Consider the following 19,232-nt stretch of genomic DNA (forward strand, 5'->3'; position numbering starts at 1 on the left):
GCAGGAGATTAATAGATTGGTGTGTTAAATGATTGAAATAATGATGGTGCTGCATGCACCCCCACAAATCCCCTTCTCCAATAGGTGTGGGTTGATTGACTATTTGAATGATAGCAATGGATCAATGGTTGAGTAATGATTGGATGGATTGATAGTAGGACTGATTGATGGATTGATGAAGGGATGGATTGATTGACTGACTACTTGAATGATAGCGATGGATCAATGGTTGAGTAATGATTGGATAGATTGATAGTAGGACTGATTGATGGATTGATGAAGGGATGGATTGATTGACTGATGGACTAGTTGAATGATAGCAATGGATGGATGGTTGAGTAATGACTAGATGGATTGATAGTAGGACTGATTGATGGATTGATGAAGGGATGGATTGATTGACTGATGGACTAGTTGAATGATAGCGATGGATGGATGGTTGAGTAATGACTAGATGAATTGATAGTAGGACTGATTGATGGATTGATGAAGGGATGGATTGATTGACTGATTGACTAGTTGAATGATAGCAATGGATGGATGGTTGAGTAATGACTGGATGGATAGATAGTAGGACTGATTGATGGATTGATGAAGGGATGGATTGATTGACTGATAGACTAGTTGAATGATAGCAATGGATGGATGGTTGAGTAATGACTAGATGGATTGATAGTAGGACTGATTGATGGATTGATGAAGGGATGGATTGATTGACTGATAGACTAGTTGAATGATAGCAATGGATGGATGGTTGAGTAATGACTGGATGGATAGATAGTAGGACTGATTGATGAAGGGATGGATTGATTGACTGATAGACTAGTTGAATGATAGCAATGGATCGATGGTTGAGTAATGATTGGATAGATTGATAGTAGGACTGATTGATGAAGGGATGGATTGATTGACTGATTGACTAGTTGAATGATAGCAATGGATCGATGGTTGAGTAATGACTGGATGGATTGATAGTAGGACTGATTGATGAAGGGATGGATTGATTGACTAGTTGAATGATAGCAATGGATCGATGGTTGAGTAATGACTAGATGGATTGATAGTAGGACTGATTGATGGATTGATGAAGGGATGGATTGATTGACTGATGGACTAGTTGAATGATAGCAATGGATCGATGGTTGAGTAATGATTGGATAGATTGATAGTAGGACTGATTGATGGATTGATGAAGGGATGGATTGATTGACTGATTGACTAGTTGAATGATAGCAATGGATCGATGGTTGAGTAATGACTGGATGGATTGATAGTAGGACTGATTGATGGACTGATTGATGAAGGGATGGATTGATTGACTAGTTGAATGATAGCAATGGATTGATGGTTGAGTAATGATTGGATAGATTGATAGTAGGACTGATTGATGGATTGATGAAGGGATGAATTGATTGACTGATGGACTAGTTGAATGATAGCGATGGATGGATGGTTGAGTAATGGCTAGATGGATTGATAGTAGGACTGATTGATGAAGGGATGGATTGATTGACTGATAGACTAGTTGAATGATAGCAATGGATGGATGGTTGAGTAATGACTGGATGGATAGATAGTAGGACTGATTGATGGACTAATTGATGAAGGGATGGATTGATTGACTGATTGACTAGTGAATGATAGCAATGGATCGATGGTTGAGTAATGATTGGATAGATTGATAGTAGGACTTATTGATGGATTGATGAAGGGATGGATTGATTGACTGATTGACTAGTTGAATGATAGCAATGGATCGATGGTTGAGTAATGACTGGATGGATTGATAGTAGGACTGATTGATGGACTGATGAAGGGATGGATTGATTGACTGATGGACTAGTTGAATGATAGCGATGGATGGATGGTTGAGTAATGACTAGATGGATTGATAGTAGGACTGATTGATGGATTGATGAAGGGATGGATTGATTGACTGATAGACTAGTTGAATGATAGCAATGGATGGATGGTTGAGTAATGACTGGATGGATAGATAGTAGGACTGATTGATGGACTGATTGATGAAGGGATGGATTGATTGACTGATTGACTAGTTGAATGATAGCAATGGATCGATGGTTGAGTAATGATTGGATAGATTGATAGTAGGACTGATTGATGGATTGATGAAGGGATGGATTGATTGACTGATTGACTAGTTGAATGATAGCAATGGATCGATGGTTGAGTAATGACTGGATGGATTGATAGTAGGACTGATTGATGGACTGATTGATGAAGGGATGGATTGATTGACTAGTTGAATGATAGCAATGGATCGATGGTTGAGTAATGATTGGATAGATTGATAGTAGGACTGATTGATGGATTGATGAAGGGATGGATTGATTGACTGATTGACTAGTTGAATGATAGCAATGGATCGATGGTTGAGTAATGACTGGATGGATTGATAGTAGGACTGATTGATGGACTGATTGATGAAGGGATGGATTGATTGACTAGTTGAATGATAGCAATGGATCGATGGTTGAGTAATGATTGGATAGATTGATAGTAGGACTGATTGATGGATTGATGAAGGGATGGATTGATTGACTGATTGACTAGTTGAATGATAGCAATGGATCGATGGTTGAGTAATGACTGGATGGATTGATAGTAGGACTGATTGATGGATTGATGAAGGGATGGATTGATTGACAAGTTGAATGATAGCAATGGATGGATGGTTGAGTAATGATTGGATGGATTGATAGTAGGACTGATTGATGGATTGATGAAGGGATTGATTGATTGACTGATAGATTAGTTGAATGATAGCAATGGATCGATGGTTGAGTAATGATTGGATGGATTGATAGTAGGACTGATTGATGAAGGGATGGATTGATTGACTGATTGACTAGTTGAATGATAGCAATGGATCGATGGTTGAGTAATGACTGGATGGATTGATAGTAGGACTGATTGATGAAGGGATGGATTGATTGACTAGTTGAATGATAGCAATGGATCGATGGTTGAGTAATGACTAGATGGATTGATAGTAGGACTGATTGATGGATTGATGAAGGGATGGATTGATTGACTGATGGACTATAGTTGAATGATAGCAATGGATCGATGGTTGAGTAATGATTGGATAGATTGATAGTAGGACTGATTGATGGATTGATGAAGGGATGGATTGATTGACTGATTGACTAGTTGAATGATAGCAATGGATCGATGGTTGAGTAATGACTGGATGGATTGATAGTAGGACTGATTGATGAAGGGATGGATTGATTGACTAGTTGAATGATAGCAATGGATTGATGGTTGAGTAATGATTGGATAGATTGATAGTAGGACTGATTGATGGATTGATGAAGGGATGAATTGATTGACTGATGGACTAGTTGAATGATAGCGATGGATGGATGGTTGAGTAATGGCTAGATGGATTGATAGTAGGACTGATTGATGAAGGGATGGATTGATTGACTGATAGACTAGTTGAATGATAGCAATGGATGGATGGTTGAGTAATGACTGGATGGATAGATAGTAGGACTGATTGATGGACTAATTGATGAAGGGATGGATTGATTGACTGATTGACTAGTGAATGATAGCAATGGATCGATGGTTGAGTAATGATTGGATAGATTGATAGTAGGACTTATTGATGGATTGATGAAGGGATGGATTGATTGACTGATTGACTAGTTGAATAATAGCAATGGATCGATGGTTGAGTAATGACTGGATGGATTGATAGTAGGACTGATTGATGGACTGATGAAGGGATGGATTGATTGACTGATGGACTAGTTGAATGATAGCGATGGATGGATGGTTGAGTAATGACTAGATGGATTGATAGTAGGACTGATTGATGGATTGATGAAGGGATGGATTGATTGACTGATAGACTAGTTGAATGATAGCAATGGATGGATGGTTGAGTAATGACTGGATGGATAGATAGTAGGACTGATTGATGGACTGATTGATGAAGGGATGGATTGATTGACTGATTGACTAGTTGAATGATAGCAATGGATCGATGGTTGAGTAATGATTGGATAGATTGATAGTAGGACTGATTGATGGATTGATGAAGGGATGGATTGATTGACTGATTGACTAGTTGAATGATAGCAATGGATCGATGGTTGAGTAATGACTGGATGGATTGATAGTAGGACTGATTGATGGACTGATTGATGAAGGGATGGATTGATTGACTAGTTGAATGATAGCAATGGATCGATGGTTGAGTAATGATTGGATAGATTGATAGTAGGACTGATTGATGGATTGATGAAGGGATGGATTGATTGACTGATTGACTAGTTGAATGATAGCAATGGATCGATGGTTGAGTAATGACTGGATGGATTGATAGTAGGACTGATTGATGGACTGATTGATGAAGGGATGGATTGATTGACTAGTTGAATGATAGCAATGGATCGATGGTTGAGTAATGATTGGATAGATTGATAGTAGGACTGATTGATGGATTGATGAAGGGATGGATTGATTGACTGATTGACTAGTTGAATGATAGCAATGGATCGATGGTTGAGTAATGACTGGATGGATTGATAGTAGGACTGATTGATGGATTGATGAAGGGATGGATTGATTGACAAGTTGAATGATAGCAATGGATGGATGGTTGAGTAATGATTGGATGGATTGATAGTAGGACTGATTGATGGATTGATGAAGGGATGGATTGATTGACTGATAGATTAGTTGAATGATAGCAATGGATCGATGGTTGAGTAATGATTGGATGGATAGATAGTAGGATTGATTGATGGATGGATTGATAACTGATTAATTGATAAGAGTGATGAAGGGATGGTTTGATTGACTCGTTGAATGATAGCAATGGATGGATGGTTGAGTAATGACTGGATAGATTGATATAGTAGGATTGATTGATTACTGATTAATTGATAAGAGTGATGAAGGGATGGTTTGATTGACTAATTGAATGATAGCAATGGATGGATGGTTGAGTAATGATTGGATGGATAGTTGGACTGATTGATAGTAGGATTGATTGATTACTGATTAATTGATAAGAGTGATGAAGGGATGGTTTGATTGACTAGTTGAATGATAGCATTGGATGGATGGTTTGTTAAGAGTAATGATTGAATGGAGTAGCAGTATGACCAATTGATAGATGCATACTGATTATTTTATTGATAGATTGATATAGGAAAGGTTTCATTGGTTGATGGAGCTGACGGGTTGAATGATAGTAGAAGATGGATGGTTTGGTATTTGAATGAATAATAATTGGTAGGACTGAATGATCGATGGATTGATTAATGATTTATTTGATAAGGGATGGTGGATGGTAGACTGCTTGATAGCTAAATGTGCTGTGGAATGATTTGCGAATGAATGAGTAATGGATGTATATATTTGCCTGATTGAGTTCATGATCGCAAGATGATTTGATGTGTAGATAGATTGGTGGGGGGTCACTACCCGCATTGAACAGCATCGGCTAGAATCACCCTGAAAAAACCCACCCTAAATGAAGATTCAAGGGCAGCTCACTAGGACAAAATATACACAGTGAATAATAATAAAAATATATTATTACTGATTTATTAATAATATTATTAATTAATTAAAGGACAAGTCCACCCCAACAATAAGTTGATTTGAATAAATAAAGAAAAATTCAACAAGCATAACACTGAAAATTTCATTAAAATTGGATGTAAAATAAGAAAGTTATGTCATTTTAAAGTTTTGCTTAATTTCACAAAACAATTATATGCACATCCTGGTGGGTATGCAAATGAGGAGACTGATGATGTCATCCACTCACTATTTCTTTTGTACTTTATTATATGAAATAGGGAATATTATATTTTTCTCCTCATTGTCGAGTGAAACAACGATTAATTCCTCCCCGAACATGTGGAATGAGCATTGGTTAATACTATATAATTCAGTCAAGTTGGTCCTTATTTTCAAATCTATAAAAAATGAAATATTGTATAATTCAAACAATAAACAACAAAAGAAATAGTGAGTGAGGGACATCATCGACTGTCTCATTTGAGTTGTACATATCACTGTCTTGTGAAAAATAAGCGAAACTTAAAAGTGTAATAACTTTTTTATTTTACATCCGATTTTGATGAAATTTTCAGCGTTTTGCTAGTTTGATTTTTCTTTATTTATTCAAATCAACATTTCTCTTGGGTGGACTTGACCTTTAATAATGATTTACCATTTATCATTGTTATTTTCATCAATATTCTTATCATTATGAAAAAAGTAAACACCCTAAAAAACGAGGATTCAAGGACAGACCACTAAGACATCTTGTACACAGTATATTACTAATTCATTTATAATAATATATCATTGATATTTATTTTCATTGTTGTGGAAGAACCAGATCCAATGTATTGATAAATGCATGAGGCGGAAAATTTCATGTTCTAATGCTTTTGTACAAATGTTTCATACAACCACACATATTTTATGGAATTGAAGTTTGGGGAAGTAGCTACAGGAGCCACCTAAATATTATATTTGGCGCAGATAATGGCTATGAGAGCAATTACATTTTCGACTTAGAACAAGCTCTAGGCCACTATTCGTCAGTCTGGGGGTATTAGATGTTTATGATTTGCATAAACTTGCAGTATCAACATTTGTTTATGAATTACACAAGGAACATTTACCACATTCTTTACAGCAATAATTTGAGTTGTTAAATCATAGTTACAGAACTATAGGGGTAAAGAACACAGGCGCGTAGCCAGGGGGGGGCGGTGGGGGCGGTCGCCCCCCCCAAAACGTCCCCAAAAAGAAAAAAAAAGAAGAGAAAAAAGAGAGGAGAAAAGGAAAAACGAAGGGAAGAAAGGTAGCTTTGTGGGTTTTTCTTTTTTTTATTCTTTATTTTTTTCTCAAAAGAGAAACTCCTTCACTCTTGCTCTAAATTTATATATATGAATTTTGCTTCCGCGCTGCGCGCGGTTAAATGACAATATTGTAGTTCTCCTTTGTTTCCCTATCCCTTTCTCTAACCCTGTTTTTCGACCTCAGCTATCTGATTCTTGCCAGTTAAAGTTAAATGTATACATTAGGGCATGGAATAAGAGTAAGGTTAGCCCGAAGTATATGAAGTTATCTTTTTTTTTTCAAATTGATCGCGCAACTTCTGGTCGGGTCGACTTCGGGCGGGTAAAATCTTCATATATCAATTTCTGCCGTCACCTCCATATAGGCCACTTCTCCCGCTTTTCAGCACGTTACTAAACAACCATAATTTGGGGGCAAACAGGTTCCTAATTTCAAAAGAGGAAGGTCTAAAATTCGTGTCATATTAAATAGAAAAAAAGTACAATATTTTTTAAATCAAATTCTATTAAAATTTCCCTGCACATTCATCTCCTGTCCTGTTTTGCGCCCTCAGTTTGAAATTTTGAATGACACTTAAGTTTCTTTATCATTCAAAATTAAGCGCTTCAGGATAAATCAAAGAAATTATACATCATCCTTTTTTATAAAATTTCAATAAATCACAGAAGTTTCAACTTTTTGCGCACTATTTTCCTTGTAATGAAGTTCAATAATCTTAGAAAATCAATTGAATTGGAGCCGATGGGGTATAGATATATGCATTTGATGAAATGTCCGCACTTTGAAATTTCAGAGTTTATTGCTCTGCACGGGGAGAAATATCTTCCTCCCGGCATATACCCTTCTTGTTTTGCGAGTTAAATATATGCACTGCCGCTAAATTGTTTGGAATCAAATGTAATCTTTCCAAGGGAAGCATTCAGTATAACTTAGGGAATACCCTTATCTCGGGACCCTTTTCTTTAGAAAAAACTTGATAAAACGCTTTAGCTTTCGCGCTTCGCGCGGGGTAAATATTATTTTAATTTCCTCAATTTTATCCCTTTTTGTGCGTTCACAATCACTTTAAAAAACAAGGTTCAAAATCAAAATATAGTCAACTGAATTGGAGCTGATATAGGTACTAGAGACAGGAGAGACGGCTCCTTTTTATTTTAATTTAAGAAACACCGAAAGCTTCGCGCTTCGCGAGGGAGGGGGAAACTCCCCCTCCCTGCACCCACCCCCTAGGGAGCGCGCTTCGCACGCTCTGTAAGTGTTGGCACGCTTCGCGTGCATTTACCGCCCCCTCCAAAATGAAATCCTGGCTACGCGGATGAAAGAACATCCCATCCATGCTAAGACTCCCTAAATGTAACACGACACATGGCACTTTTTTCTATCTTTTGTTGGAGCGAAGTTGTGGAATAGTTTGCCCCAGAGTATTCGAGAGAAAAGAACCCTGTTTTCATTTCGTAAAAATTTGAAAAATCACTTGATTAATGAAGTTTGATGATTAATATGAGTTTGGAATTTAAAAAATCAAAGAAAGTTGTTTTAGTAGAGTAGATTGCACTTTGATCCTTTTGGGGAACCACTTTCTCGACTAGCACTTGTGCTAACTTTTGGTTCTCCCTTTAATAGCATTTCTTTTGGTACAAAAATCACCCATACCATTTATAATTTATGTTCATGAATACGATCAATTTTTTATGGTGAGATTGCTTCTTGTCAGGTGAAACTGCATCAAGACAAACCACATCGGATGATGCTCTTTCGTATTATATGCTGATATCACATGCGGTATCATTATATGCTTTTATATAGACTATGCTTATGTTATGTTATAAATTGCATTTATATGATTCATGTTATACAAACACATTCTTGTAAATATGTATTATACATTATATTCATTCATGTAAATATGTTAATATTGTTAATAAACTCAACTCATTAATATCCTTATCAATATTATTCTTAGTATCATTATTATTAGTAGTAGTATTATTATCATCGTCATCATCATTATTTATTATTCATAACAGGCCCGACACGTCTGTATAACCCAAACCTCACATCAGGGTCCCGTAACACAAAGCTTAGCAATGATCGTAGAACAAATTTAAACGATTGATTGCTTGACTAGAATGTACAATCAATCGTAAAAATCAAGCGTATGATTGATCGTTATAGCTTAGTGTTAAGGAGCCCAGGTCTGATTTTGCAAACCTAATTAAATTTTTTTTTTTAAACAAGTACACAGTCACCTTGTTACCAATGCATATAGCATTTCCATTTATTTCCAAGCAGGATAAAAGGGCATAGCTGCATGCCGCGGCCGAGGATCGAACCCGGACTTTTTATTATATAGCCAGGCGCCCAACTCGGCCACGGCACCTCCTAAATGTTTTCCCTATGGCTTTCATAAATAGCGCCCCTCTACTTCGCCAATTCGGATGCTTTTGTTCTGCTACGTACGCTGGTTGCGGTCGCTGCTCATTCAGGTTGTTTGCTCGTTGAAATATCTGACATTTTTGGTGAATGATGTCACCAAGGCTACGTACGCTCGAGATGCGGCGCGGCAGGAGCGAGCAGGTGCTCTTTCGCTCTTGCCAAATTTTGCTTGCCGCTAAAATAAAAGAGCGAGCGGCACTCGCGGCCGCAGTTTAGTATACGTATATACGAACTTGCACGCGCGCGCGTGCATATACACACCGCGAGAGCGCGCGCGTTTACAGATAATTTTCTGGTGTAAACAACATGGCGGTGGAATCAGTTTGTGGAGCCAGTAAGAGGAGATAAATCACACCATTTTGTAGATTGTTAGCTCGTAGATACGGAAAGAGGATGCCTAGAACACGTGAAGGAGAGTTACCTCTTCCAGCAGGATGGGAAGAAGCTGATGCTGATGGAAAAGTTTATTTTATCGACCATAGTACGAGAAAGACATCTTGGGTTGATCCTCGCGACAGGTAGGCAGATCGGGATCGCAAGGTGGCCGTGGTGTTAGTCGGTACGGTCTCTGTGCCTGCGGTGCGGCTGTCACATCCACAGGCTGGCATGGCCATGGGCATGGCGAGCGGGGTGTGCGGGGTGCCGTTCTACTCTAACTTCTAGCGCTAGCTTAGCTAGCCAGGAGGTTCCTAGAGAGTAAAAATCATTTACTAACGTATGCTTACTCTCCTTGGAGCCAGGGATTCCATCCCAATCCCATTCATCTGCATGTACCGCCAAAAAACCTGAAACTTTCGCCCCCGGGATTTCTCCTTAATAAAAGTAAAACTAAGTAAAAGTAAAAGTTTAAAAAACTGATGTAGCCCTAAAAATAAAATAAAAAATCATGTACTAGTATGATGTACTAAATGGGATAATTCATTTTCGACATTTCTACGGCTACACTATCGATTTCATTTTTAAACAAGAATTCATCAAACAAATGAGAAAAATTATGAAAAGACGGGGGAGACTTGCCTGATGTTTATGCCGCCATCTTGTTTCTCATTGTTCTTCACCAACGTTACGGACGACGCGTGCATCCGTAACGTAAAACATTAAATTGTTTATTTATTTGGCAAATTGATAACAATTTCACATTTTAAACTAATTTGATTGCTGAGATAATGCTCATTTGAAATGATGGAAAATGTTTCCAATTTCTCTCCATCTTTATATTCCAGAATCTTCTTCTTTTTTTCTTTTTTTTTTTTATATGACTCTGTGTTCCTGACTGACTGAGTGTGATCATTTCATTTTTATTTCTAGTGTGCCAACTTTTAGAATTTTCTTCTCATTCATAGCCAGAATCACCAGGAGAAATTATGTTAATGTGCAAGAAGATATTTGCAAATAAAAACGCAAAAGTTTGCCTTGACAGCTGGCAGCCTTCTGTTTCGAGGAGTTTTTTAAACATTTTTTTCTTCTTTTTTTTTCTCGTACACGGACGGCTCGCTATCGTGCAACCACCATTAGGGGGTTAACAATGCAAAATCCCCCTGACGGGGCTCATCGATTTTTGTCTTTATTTCATAAAAATATATAAAAAGAACTGTACCAAAATAAAGGTTATTATTCCGTTTTGGCCTGAAATGCACCAAAACGGGGAAAAAACAGTGACTTACTTTGGCTGTCGCGCAATTTCACTTCCCTGTTTTATCCGAACTTAATACATAAACATATGGCCATTGAGTCCCTGTACAGCTCGAGCTAGAACTTCTGTCTCTGAATTTGGTGAGTGGAGCCAACGGAGTTCAGCGGAACAGCCAACATAACAGAGACTGAAGCTTTTGGTCTAAAGTTTGCCTAGCCCTATTAAAGCTGATAATGTTAGGCCTAATGTTAGTATAAAGATTTGATAATACATGTACACATGTATATATGCAAAATTACAGTTGGAGATGGAAATTAAGCACATGTGGGATTGTAGCATTTTTTTGTACGGCAATTTGTTTGGAGAAAAAAAAAACAACGTTGCCATCAGTCACTTTCAGCAGTTTGCCTGGTTGGCTAATTTGCATAATTTCTTTTGTGCAATATGCTAGCTGCAGGCACAAAGACCTAATCAGCCTTGTACTGTACATAACAAGGACATTAGGGAACAAAGGGAGACTTCTCAAGATGTGAAAGAAAGAAATAAATTCCACTCTGTAAAAGTAGTTTTCTATCCCTATCAGGCTATTTCCTGTATTTAAAAGATCCTATGCTTGAGCATAAAAATACTGTAGTTTGAAAAAGAGAAATGAAAGTTATCTTTTAGTCAAATTCTTCAATGATCAATTTATAGTGAAGGTCTACTCTACGAGTTTACAAAAAACTTTTTCACTTGATGTGCTTGGCCAAATTATTTATAACTCGCCCCATACAAAGGTGTTTTATGCTTTTTCACCTTCATTTGGGCTCATGAAATAATGACTGGTCAAGGGGTTACAGTGTAATAGCCACCCTACTTTTTCATTTTCAACTGGGTGAGATGTGTTTTGTTCTACATGAATTTTGCTGTTATATTTCTTTGCTGGATGCTAAATGAGCACCATATTGATCTGCAATATAGCCTAGGCCTAGATACAGTTCATATTCAGTACATTTAGTTTGTTTTACATAAATTCTCCTTTGTTATATTATTTAATACTGTAAGTCTACATGTAGTTTGTTGTATATTTCTATTGTAGTCAGTCCAAAAGATGTATTTTTACCAAAATATTACAATGATGTATGCATTAGAGCTATACATGCTTGTTGACAGAGTATGTCATAAAATTTACTGCACCTTTATGGCCTGTTAAATGTTTGAGTATTAAAAAAAATTAATCTTTTTCTGTTTGATTGGAACAACCAAGGAATATATAATGGGGGTTTATCATGATAAAAGGAGGGAAGATTGTCAATATTATTCAAGCTTATTGAAAATCAGCCTCCTCTATCAGGGAAGATAATCAGGGCAAGAATGTCAAATATCTTTCAAATTGGGACCTTATGATCTGGACTTTGTTCCTTAGCTCTGATGCCACTACAATACCCTGTTTAGATGTAAAGTAACTCCCTGATTATACCAGACCATTGATAAACAAGGAGTGACATTCCAACAAGTAGCAGGGCATTTTTTTGTACACTGTAGTACGTCACCTCCTGGCTCCTGCTTAAGTTACATTGTACTAATTCCGGAGGTTGAGTGTACATGTAATAAGGCAAGCCACCACATATATTCACAATTTTTTCAATAGCTTCTGGAATAAAAAAGTGTTATTTTGTATGTTTGTTTGAGGTTAAAAACAATTTCATGTCACATCCATTGGACAAAATTCATGATTTAGCCTGCAGTATTTGTTGGTCCTACATTTAGAGGTACATGTAGGCCTACATGTACATGCATCTTGAATTATGAACTACATATATTGTCGTAGAGGGATGTGCTGAACACTGGTTTGAATAGCTTTTTTCAAAACTTCAATCCTGGTGTAAGATATATATTGGATTTTATGGCGATAAAAACTATCAAAATACAATCACAAGCAGTCAAAGACTGAAATGTGTGACTGTTTAACAAAATATAAAGTAAACATTATGAATAAATATTTATATACAAAACAGATTCATACAGATGCAAAAGAAATGTATCATAAAGTAGATGCCAAAAGCCATAACATAATGTCACCAATGAAGAATAGGTGGAGTAAATGATTAGGAAGAAAGAGGAGAGAGGAGTGGAAAAGGATGAGAAAAGGGAAAGAAATAGGGATAAGTCAAAAGAAAAGGGAAAGAAAGAGGTGGAAACTGGAAAGAGAATAAGAGGCAACCTAAAGAATAAAAACTCATTATACGAGACATTTAACAATGGTTACTAAAATGTAAGTTAAGTATTAATTGAAGCGAGCACAAAAAAGGGAAAGTAGAGATGAGAATGCAGACTCCCTGTAAATCCCCTGAGATTTGTGCACAAAAATGGAGAAGAAGACCATGTATACATGTATGTACCACAAATAGAACATTGACAAATTCTTGAATAGATAGAAGTAACAGCAAACGCTTGTGTGATGCAATCATTCAATACATGTCTGCATTTAGGTTGTGAAAAAAGCCTGGTTGTAGGATTATAATACAATTTTTAACAAGCATACATTACAAAGCATTTAGCAAGAGTTGTACTGTCACAAGTACATGTAGGCCTAAAATACATGTACATGTAGTATGTGCCTCTTTATCATCCATTGTTTTATACATGCAGTCATGCAGACAAGAGTGATCTCAAAGAATTACAGGAGGTATCTGCAGAGGATACAACATAGATCTAGGTCTACCATGTAATAGGCCTACATGTAGGCCTACTGTACTTGTAAACGTTACTTTGTATGTCTATGGCATTCAGGCATTAGGGGGAGGGTCCATAGTTTTCAAAGGTAAATATTTATGTTTTTGTCACATTGATTGCCTGTTGAATAAGTTTTAAATTTGAATGAAATGTGCAAAGTTAGACTTTTAAATTGAAAAAAAAGGATATGAAAATCTTAACATTGATTTGATCTACATGTACATGTACATGTAGATGGTCTACATTATTAAAGCTAAGAAGAATTCACATTACTTTGCATTGACATATTTCTTATCACATTGCTTTTTATCCATAAAATCCATAGAAGTAGGTCTACATACACTGTAACAATTTTGCTTCATTTCAGTTTTTATTGTTGGCCTATGTGAAGTCCAATAGTGTCAACCTGATAGGCGACTTGGCATACTTTTCAAATTACAAGCCCATAGCCTAGGCATAGACCTCCACATAGCTCTACATGCATATTTTTACGTTTTGCCTGAAGCCTCTCTTTTTCCACTAAAAATTAAAATTAGAGTCTCTCCAATTTACATTTATGTAACAATGTAAATGTGAAAGGGGTTCGGTGATGCAGTGAATTTGCAAAACTCAAAATTCTGTAATTGTCAGGGCCCCATATAGAAAGGAATGCGGTGTTTTATTTGTCCGCAAACTATGCTGCCTTGAAATAGTTTTAGGTTTCACAGTAGAATGCGTTTGGGCTATGCTCACTATCTTTGTGGTGACCAGCAAAAGGTGCAGGGGACAGGCTTTATTCACACCTGTCCAATTAGGAAAAATACATGATAAACAAACAGTTGTTCAGGCCCCAAAATGCATGTACATGTACAAGGCAAGCCATTAAGTTTGTCAAAATTATTTTTAAACATTTTTAATCAAAACACACTGGTCTTTATAATTTAAAGCCACATTTTTTTTCAACAGGGGCTGAGTTATAAAATGGGCTAGAGGTACATGTAGGCCTATAATTTTTTAATTTCATCCCTAGACTTGTCTCAGACCCATCAATTACTGATCAAGTTTCCATGGGGGAATGACTAGTCTGCAGGCACAGACCCTGATTGATAAACAAGTGGGTCATCGTCATGTAGCTCAGATACAACTTGGTGGGTGATAGTGCCTTTTGTACACATTCATTGTAGGCTGTTTATTCAAACCACTTCCCTTGAATGTAGGGTTTGTACAGCAGACTTCATGTAGTCTGTGCCTTCAGACTCAAAATACAGTACATGTAGGCCCTACATTTACGTGTACGTTCTACATGTAGGGAAAGGCGGGGTAAGTTGAGCATAGGGGCAAGTTGAGCCACAACCCCAAGGCCAATAATGAATGAGTCAGACATTGTTGTGGTGTCGTGCATGGATGACCCATTACATAACCCTTAATCCCACCACATTGTTTTCAACTTTGAAACAAAAAATACTTTTTTAGAGGGAAAAATACGAATTTCAGCCAAAAAGGTAAAAAAGGGTGTGAAATACATGTACATTAGTGCTTTTTACTCCCACACGTCTTTGAATATAATAAAGAAATAAGAACAATATATTCAGTCCAGGTATGGATTCTCATTCTTGTCATTGTCTTTTACATGATGGATGCATAAGAAATGTGTGGATGTGAAAATACCGCATTAAAATTGGACTGGGGTAATTTGTGCCAGCCAACATGGGGCAAGTTGAGCCACATTGGTAATTGTTATGGTAATGTATAATAATAAAACAAAAAAACCTTAAAAAGCCATTGATATGCAGGCAGAAAGGATCAAATTCACATGACAGTTCTTTTACTTTTAGAGGATGTTAGTATATATAGAGAATTAGCAAGTGAAAAGACTTTAAATAAAAAATTGACATGCTGGTTCTTCCTTCATACATTTTATAGTTTTTGTGGCTCAACTTACCCCAGAAGGTGGCACAACTTACCCCATAGATGGGGCAAGTTGAGCCATTTGACATCTTTTTTTTTCAAAGGTCACAATGAATTTCAGTGTGGTGGTAGAAAGTTATAAATAGGTAATTATAAAAATATTTCCCAAGAATCAAATTTAAAGGCAAGGTACTGTACTTAATAATTAACTACAATATTATTAGTCATATCAATTCTAGCGTGCAAAATGCAAAAAGTGTCACAACTTACCCCGCCTTCCCCTACCTCGAAACTCATTAGCCCATGAACAAATTTCAATGTCTTGCAGACAGTGTATGAGAGATCAGAGAGAGCAAGAAAGGCTTTTTGCTATTCCTACATAAGCTACAGTGAAGGTCCACCTGTTCATTGTATTTGAAGCCTCAACTTAAACTCAAAAGTTTTTTTTCTTTTTCATGCTGCAAATAGTTTCCTGAAACCTTGCAAAAATTGTCCTATTACATGTATTTGAAAGTACAAAATTGACAATTGACAAAAGGCACAGTCTCTGCCAAAATTTTGAAGAATTGATAGAGCAGTTTCTTCCTAGATCTCTTGCATCCATTTTTATGTGATATTACGTATACTAGGCCAGAGACGTAATAATATACCTGTAAAACTAAATATACTCCTCTGCACATCTCTGAATGGTCTGTACGTTGCAGCAGAAATCATGCTGTTGGAAAAATAGGCCTATCCACTAGCGTACCTACATGTACGGGGGGGGGGGGGGCAGTCTGACGAGCCACAACCCATGCAAAGGACGTATCCCTGCCCCCCCTGACGAGCTTGAAGACCCTTTGGTAAATGCATGGACCTATTACGAATGGACATTCAACGAATCCCCTCCTTTGACCCAAAGACCGTCGCCGCTAATCCTTTTATAAACAGAGCGCTGGCAGCTGACACCCATCAAGCCGGTCGTAAAACACGCTCTCACTGATGGACAGCGGAAATCAATTGTACGCTGCTCCTACCCATTGCGATGTTGTTCGTTCACTTTATCAAAAGCAACGCACAGCAGCGAACGTTAGCGCTATGAAAATGATAGCAGAAACAAGAAAACAGGCGTGCATAAACGTATTTTTTACGTACATCGCTAACAACCGGAAATGAAATGCATTGACATCACCTTGCAGATCCGTATATCTGCGGCAAAAGAGCAGTTGAAATTTGACGAAAAAATCTGCGGAAAAACGTTAAAATTTCATCTTTTTCGGACAGTATTGATGTCGATAGTAGCGCTTACCTTCGGTCAGAAGTTGATTTTCATTTGGGCATAAAATTCCACAGGATTGATGAAATTTAACGGGATTTTTTTTTATGGACAGACGACAATCGCACATTATAGACAGCCTAAAATAATGTACTGAAAAACCGGATATGAATTGCGCATTGCATTCTAGGTAATGTAGGGACTTTCCCTATTGGCAATCGGGGCTACAACATGACCGTCTTTGGTCGAAAGAGGGCCAGTGATCGATCGGTGACGATCATCGGCCGAAAGGAGCTTGTGTAAACAATCGCCCCGGGCGGTCGTCGTAAAAACCGCGTAAAGAGAAAGTTAAGGGTTAGACAGCAATTTTGACAGCTGGAAACAGGTGGTGGTCATAAAATGCTCTCGTTGAATGTCCATTCGTAATAGGTCCATGGTAAAGGGTACATGTACATGTAGGCCCTATTACTCTAAACTAATCTCATCTGTAGCATACAGATATTTCAAAAGTTTAGTATAGCCATTTTTCTTTTTCAACCATTTTTTTTTTTTTTTTGGGGGGGGGTGAAGATTTGAATAGAGTATTTCCTGATATCCAGTATCCTCACATGGCAGTGTTTTTACAGTGTTTTTGCAGTGTTTTTACAGCCTAAGTACTGTGTTTTCTGAATTCATGTGGATATCAGAAAGCTACCGACTAATTTCTGTAATGATATGTAACAAAAATAGTTCCAAACGTATTTTCTTGTATCAAATTGATTTTAAAAACTGGGAACCTATAATTTTCATGTCAACTCAATAAAAAATAATAACTATTAATTATAGTTGACATGATACTGTACTAGTAATTGCCATGTAGGTTGAGATTACAAATTTTCCCACTCCCACTCATTATTTACTCAGTGTCATTTCAACTGGAAAAATTGTGGAATACTAGACAGGTTTTGTTGTATGATTTTTAGTATTGAATTACAGTACAATTGATGCTGAAGGAGATATTGTAAACTTTACTAGGGCCTATTAAAGCAGAACCATTGTCTCGTGTGAGAAATGTGAATATTCTGGAATTGCGATATCTGGAAATATTGTGGAAATTGTATTTTAATGCATCTAGCTACATGTAGGCCTGCTTTTCTACATGTAGGGCCTACATATTAAAGCCTACATGTACATTACTATGCAACTACAAGTCAGTGTCAATACACAACCGCCCCCCCCCCCCCCACCACAACAACACTTGAGGTCAAATGTGAAAGTGTCTGAGTGCAAAGTTAGTTTCCAATGAAGACCTTTGTCCAATCATGAAGCTATTTAGAGAAGGAGATCTGACTCTCTCAAACGCTTTGCCCCATGCGCGGCACCGCTAATCCCCTCTCAGCAGGGTCCCTCACGGCGCATTACACAGGCCGCTGGTAAATCAGATAAGGAAAGTTGATCGACGCGGTCGACAGCTCGGGTTTGCGCTTGCGCAGTAGCGTTTTCACCCATAATGCATTTCACATCGGCTTCACGAATTTTATGCAAACATGGCGGCTCACGATTTCGAAGACGAAAATCTGGTTTTGGAACCAGCTGAATACAGGGTGACCAGATTTCACAAATAGAAATACGGGACAATCGACAAAGTACGCTGCATGAGCGGATCGACCGAGCCAGGTCTTAAAAAAAAAAGATCAACAAAGGATGCTACACGGTGTTCGACTTGGGAAAAAATGTACAGAATTGGAAGGGGGGGGGGTGAACGAAAGAATGAAGGAGGGAATGAAAAAGCGAAAGAAAAGAGTTGACTTGAGAACGTAAAGAAAGAAAAAATGAAGGGAAAAAATAATGTTAGAATAAAATGATGAAAGATAGAATAAAAGAAAAAAAAACGTTTCCGTCATTCTTTGAAATTAATTAAGTAAAGAAAAAGAAAAGAAGGAAGGGAAGATGTGTGAAAGAAAACACAAGGGAGAGAAAAAAAAAAAAAAGAAGCAAGAAAAAAGGAGGAGGATAGAAAGAACGAATAAAAGAAAAATGTTTCCTTCATTCTTTGAAAGAAAGAAATAAAAAAAGAAGAAAAACAGGAAGGGAGGGAGGGAAAGAAAGAAAAAAGGATACAGTATAGAAGGGAATAATAAAATAAAGAATGAAAGAAAGAAAGGATGAAAGAGAGGGAGGAAAAAATAAAGGGAGGAAAGAATAAAAAAGAGAAAATAATGGAAGGAGAGAAAGAACGAAAAGAAAAGGGAGAAGGAAGCAAAGAAAAGTTTAAGGAAAGAAAAAAATGAAGGTAAAAAGGAAATTTAAAAATGGAAGGAGAGTAAGACAAAGAAGAAAGAAAAATGAAAAGAGAGAGAAGATCAGGAAAGAAAGATAGGGAATAAAGATAGATGGAATAAAAAAAGGGGGGCAAGAGGAAGGATAGAATGATGAAGAAAAAAGGATATGAAAGAAAAAAGT

The 19,232-nt window shown here is 37.1% G+C and overlaps 1 protein-coding gene across 1 annotated transcript in view; it reads left to right on the forward strand.

Moving 5' to 3' along the window:
* Nucleotides 1–9,693: 9,693 nt before the first annotated feature.
* The window catches only part of LOC129261092 (protein WWC2-like), a 44,415-nt gene continuing 34,876 nt past the window's right edge, over nucleotides 9,694–19,232 (forward strand). The window contains exon 1 of the mRNA XM_054899136.2: nucleotides 9,694–9,818. Coding sequence (XP_054755111.2) covers nucleotides 9,694–9,818 — 125 coding nt within the window. The remainder of the gene's footprint in view (nucleotides 9,819–19,232) is intronic.

Source organism: Lytechinus pictus, chromosome 5 (assembly GCF_037042905.1).
Source record: "Lytechinus pictus isolate F3 Inbred chromosome 5, Lp3.0, whole genome shotgun sequence".
Taxonomy (NCBI): Eukaryota; Metazoa; Echinodermata; class Echinoidea; order Temnopleuroida; family Toxopneustidae; genus Lytechinus; species Lytechinus pictus.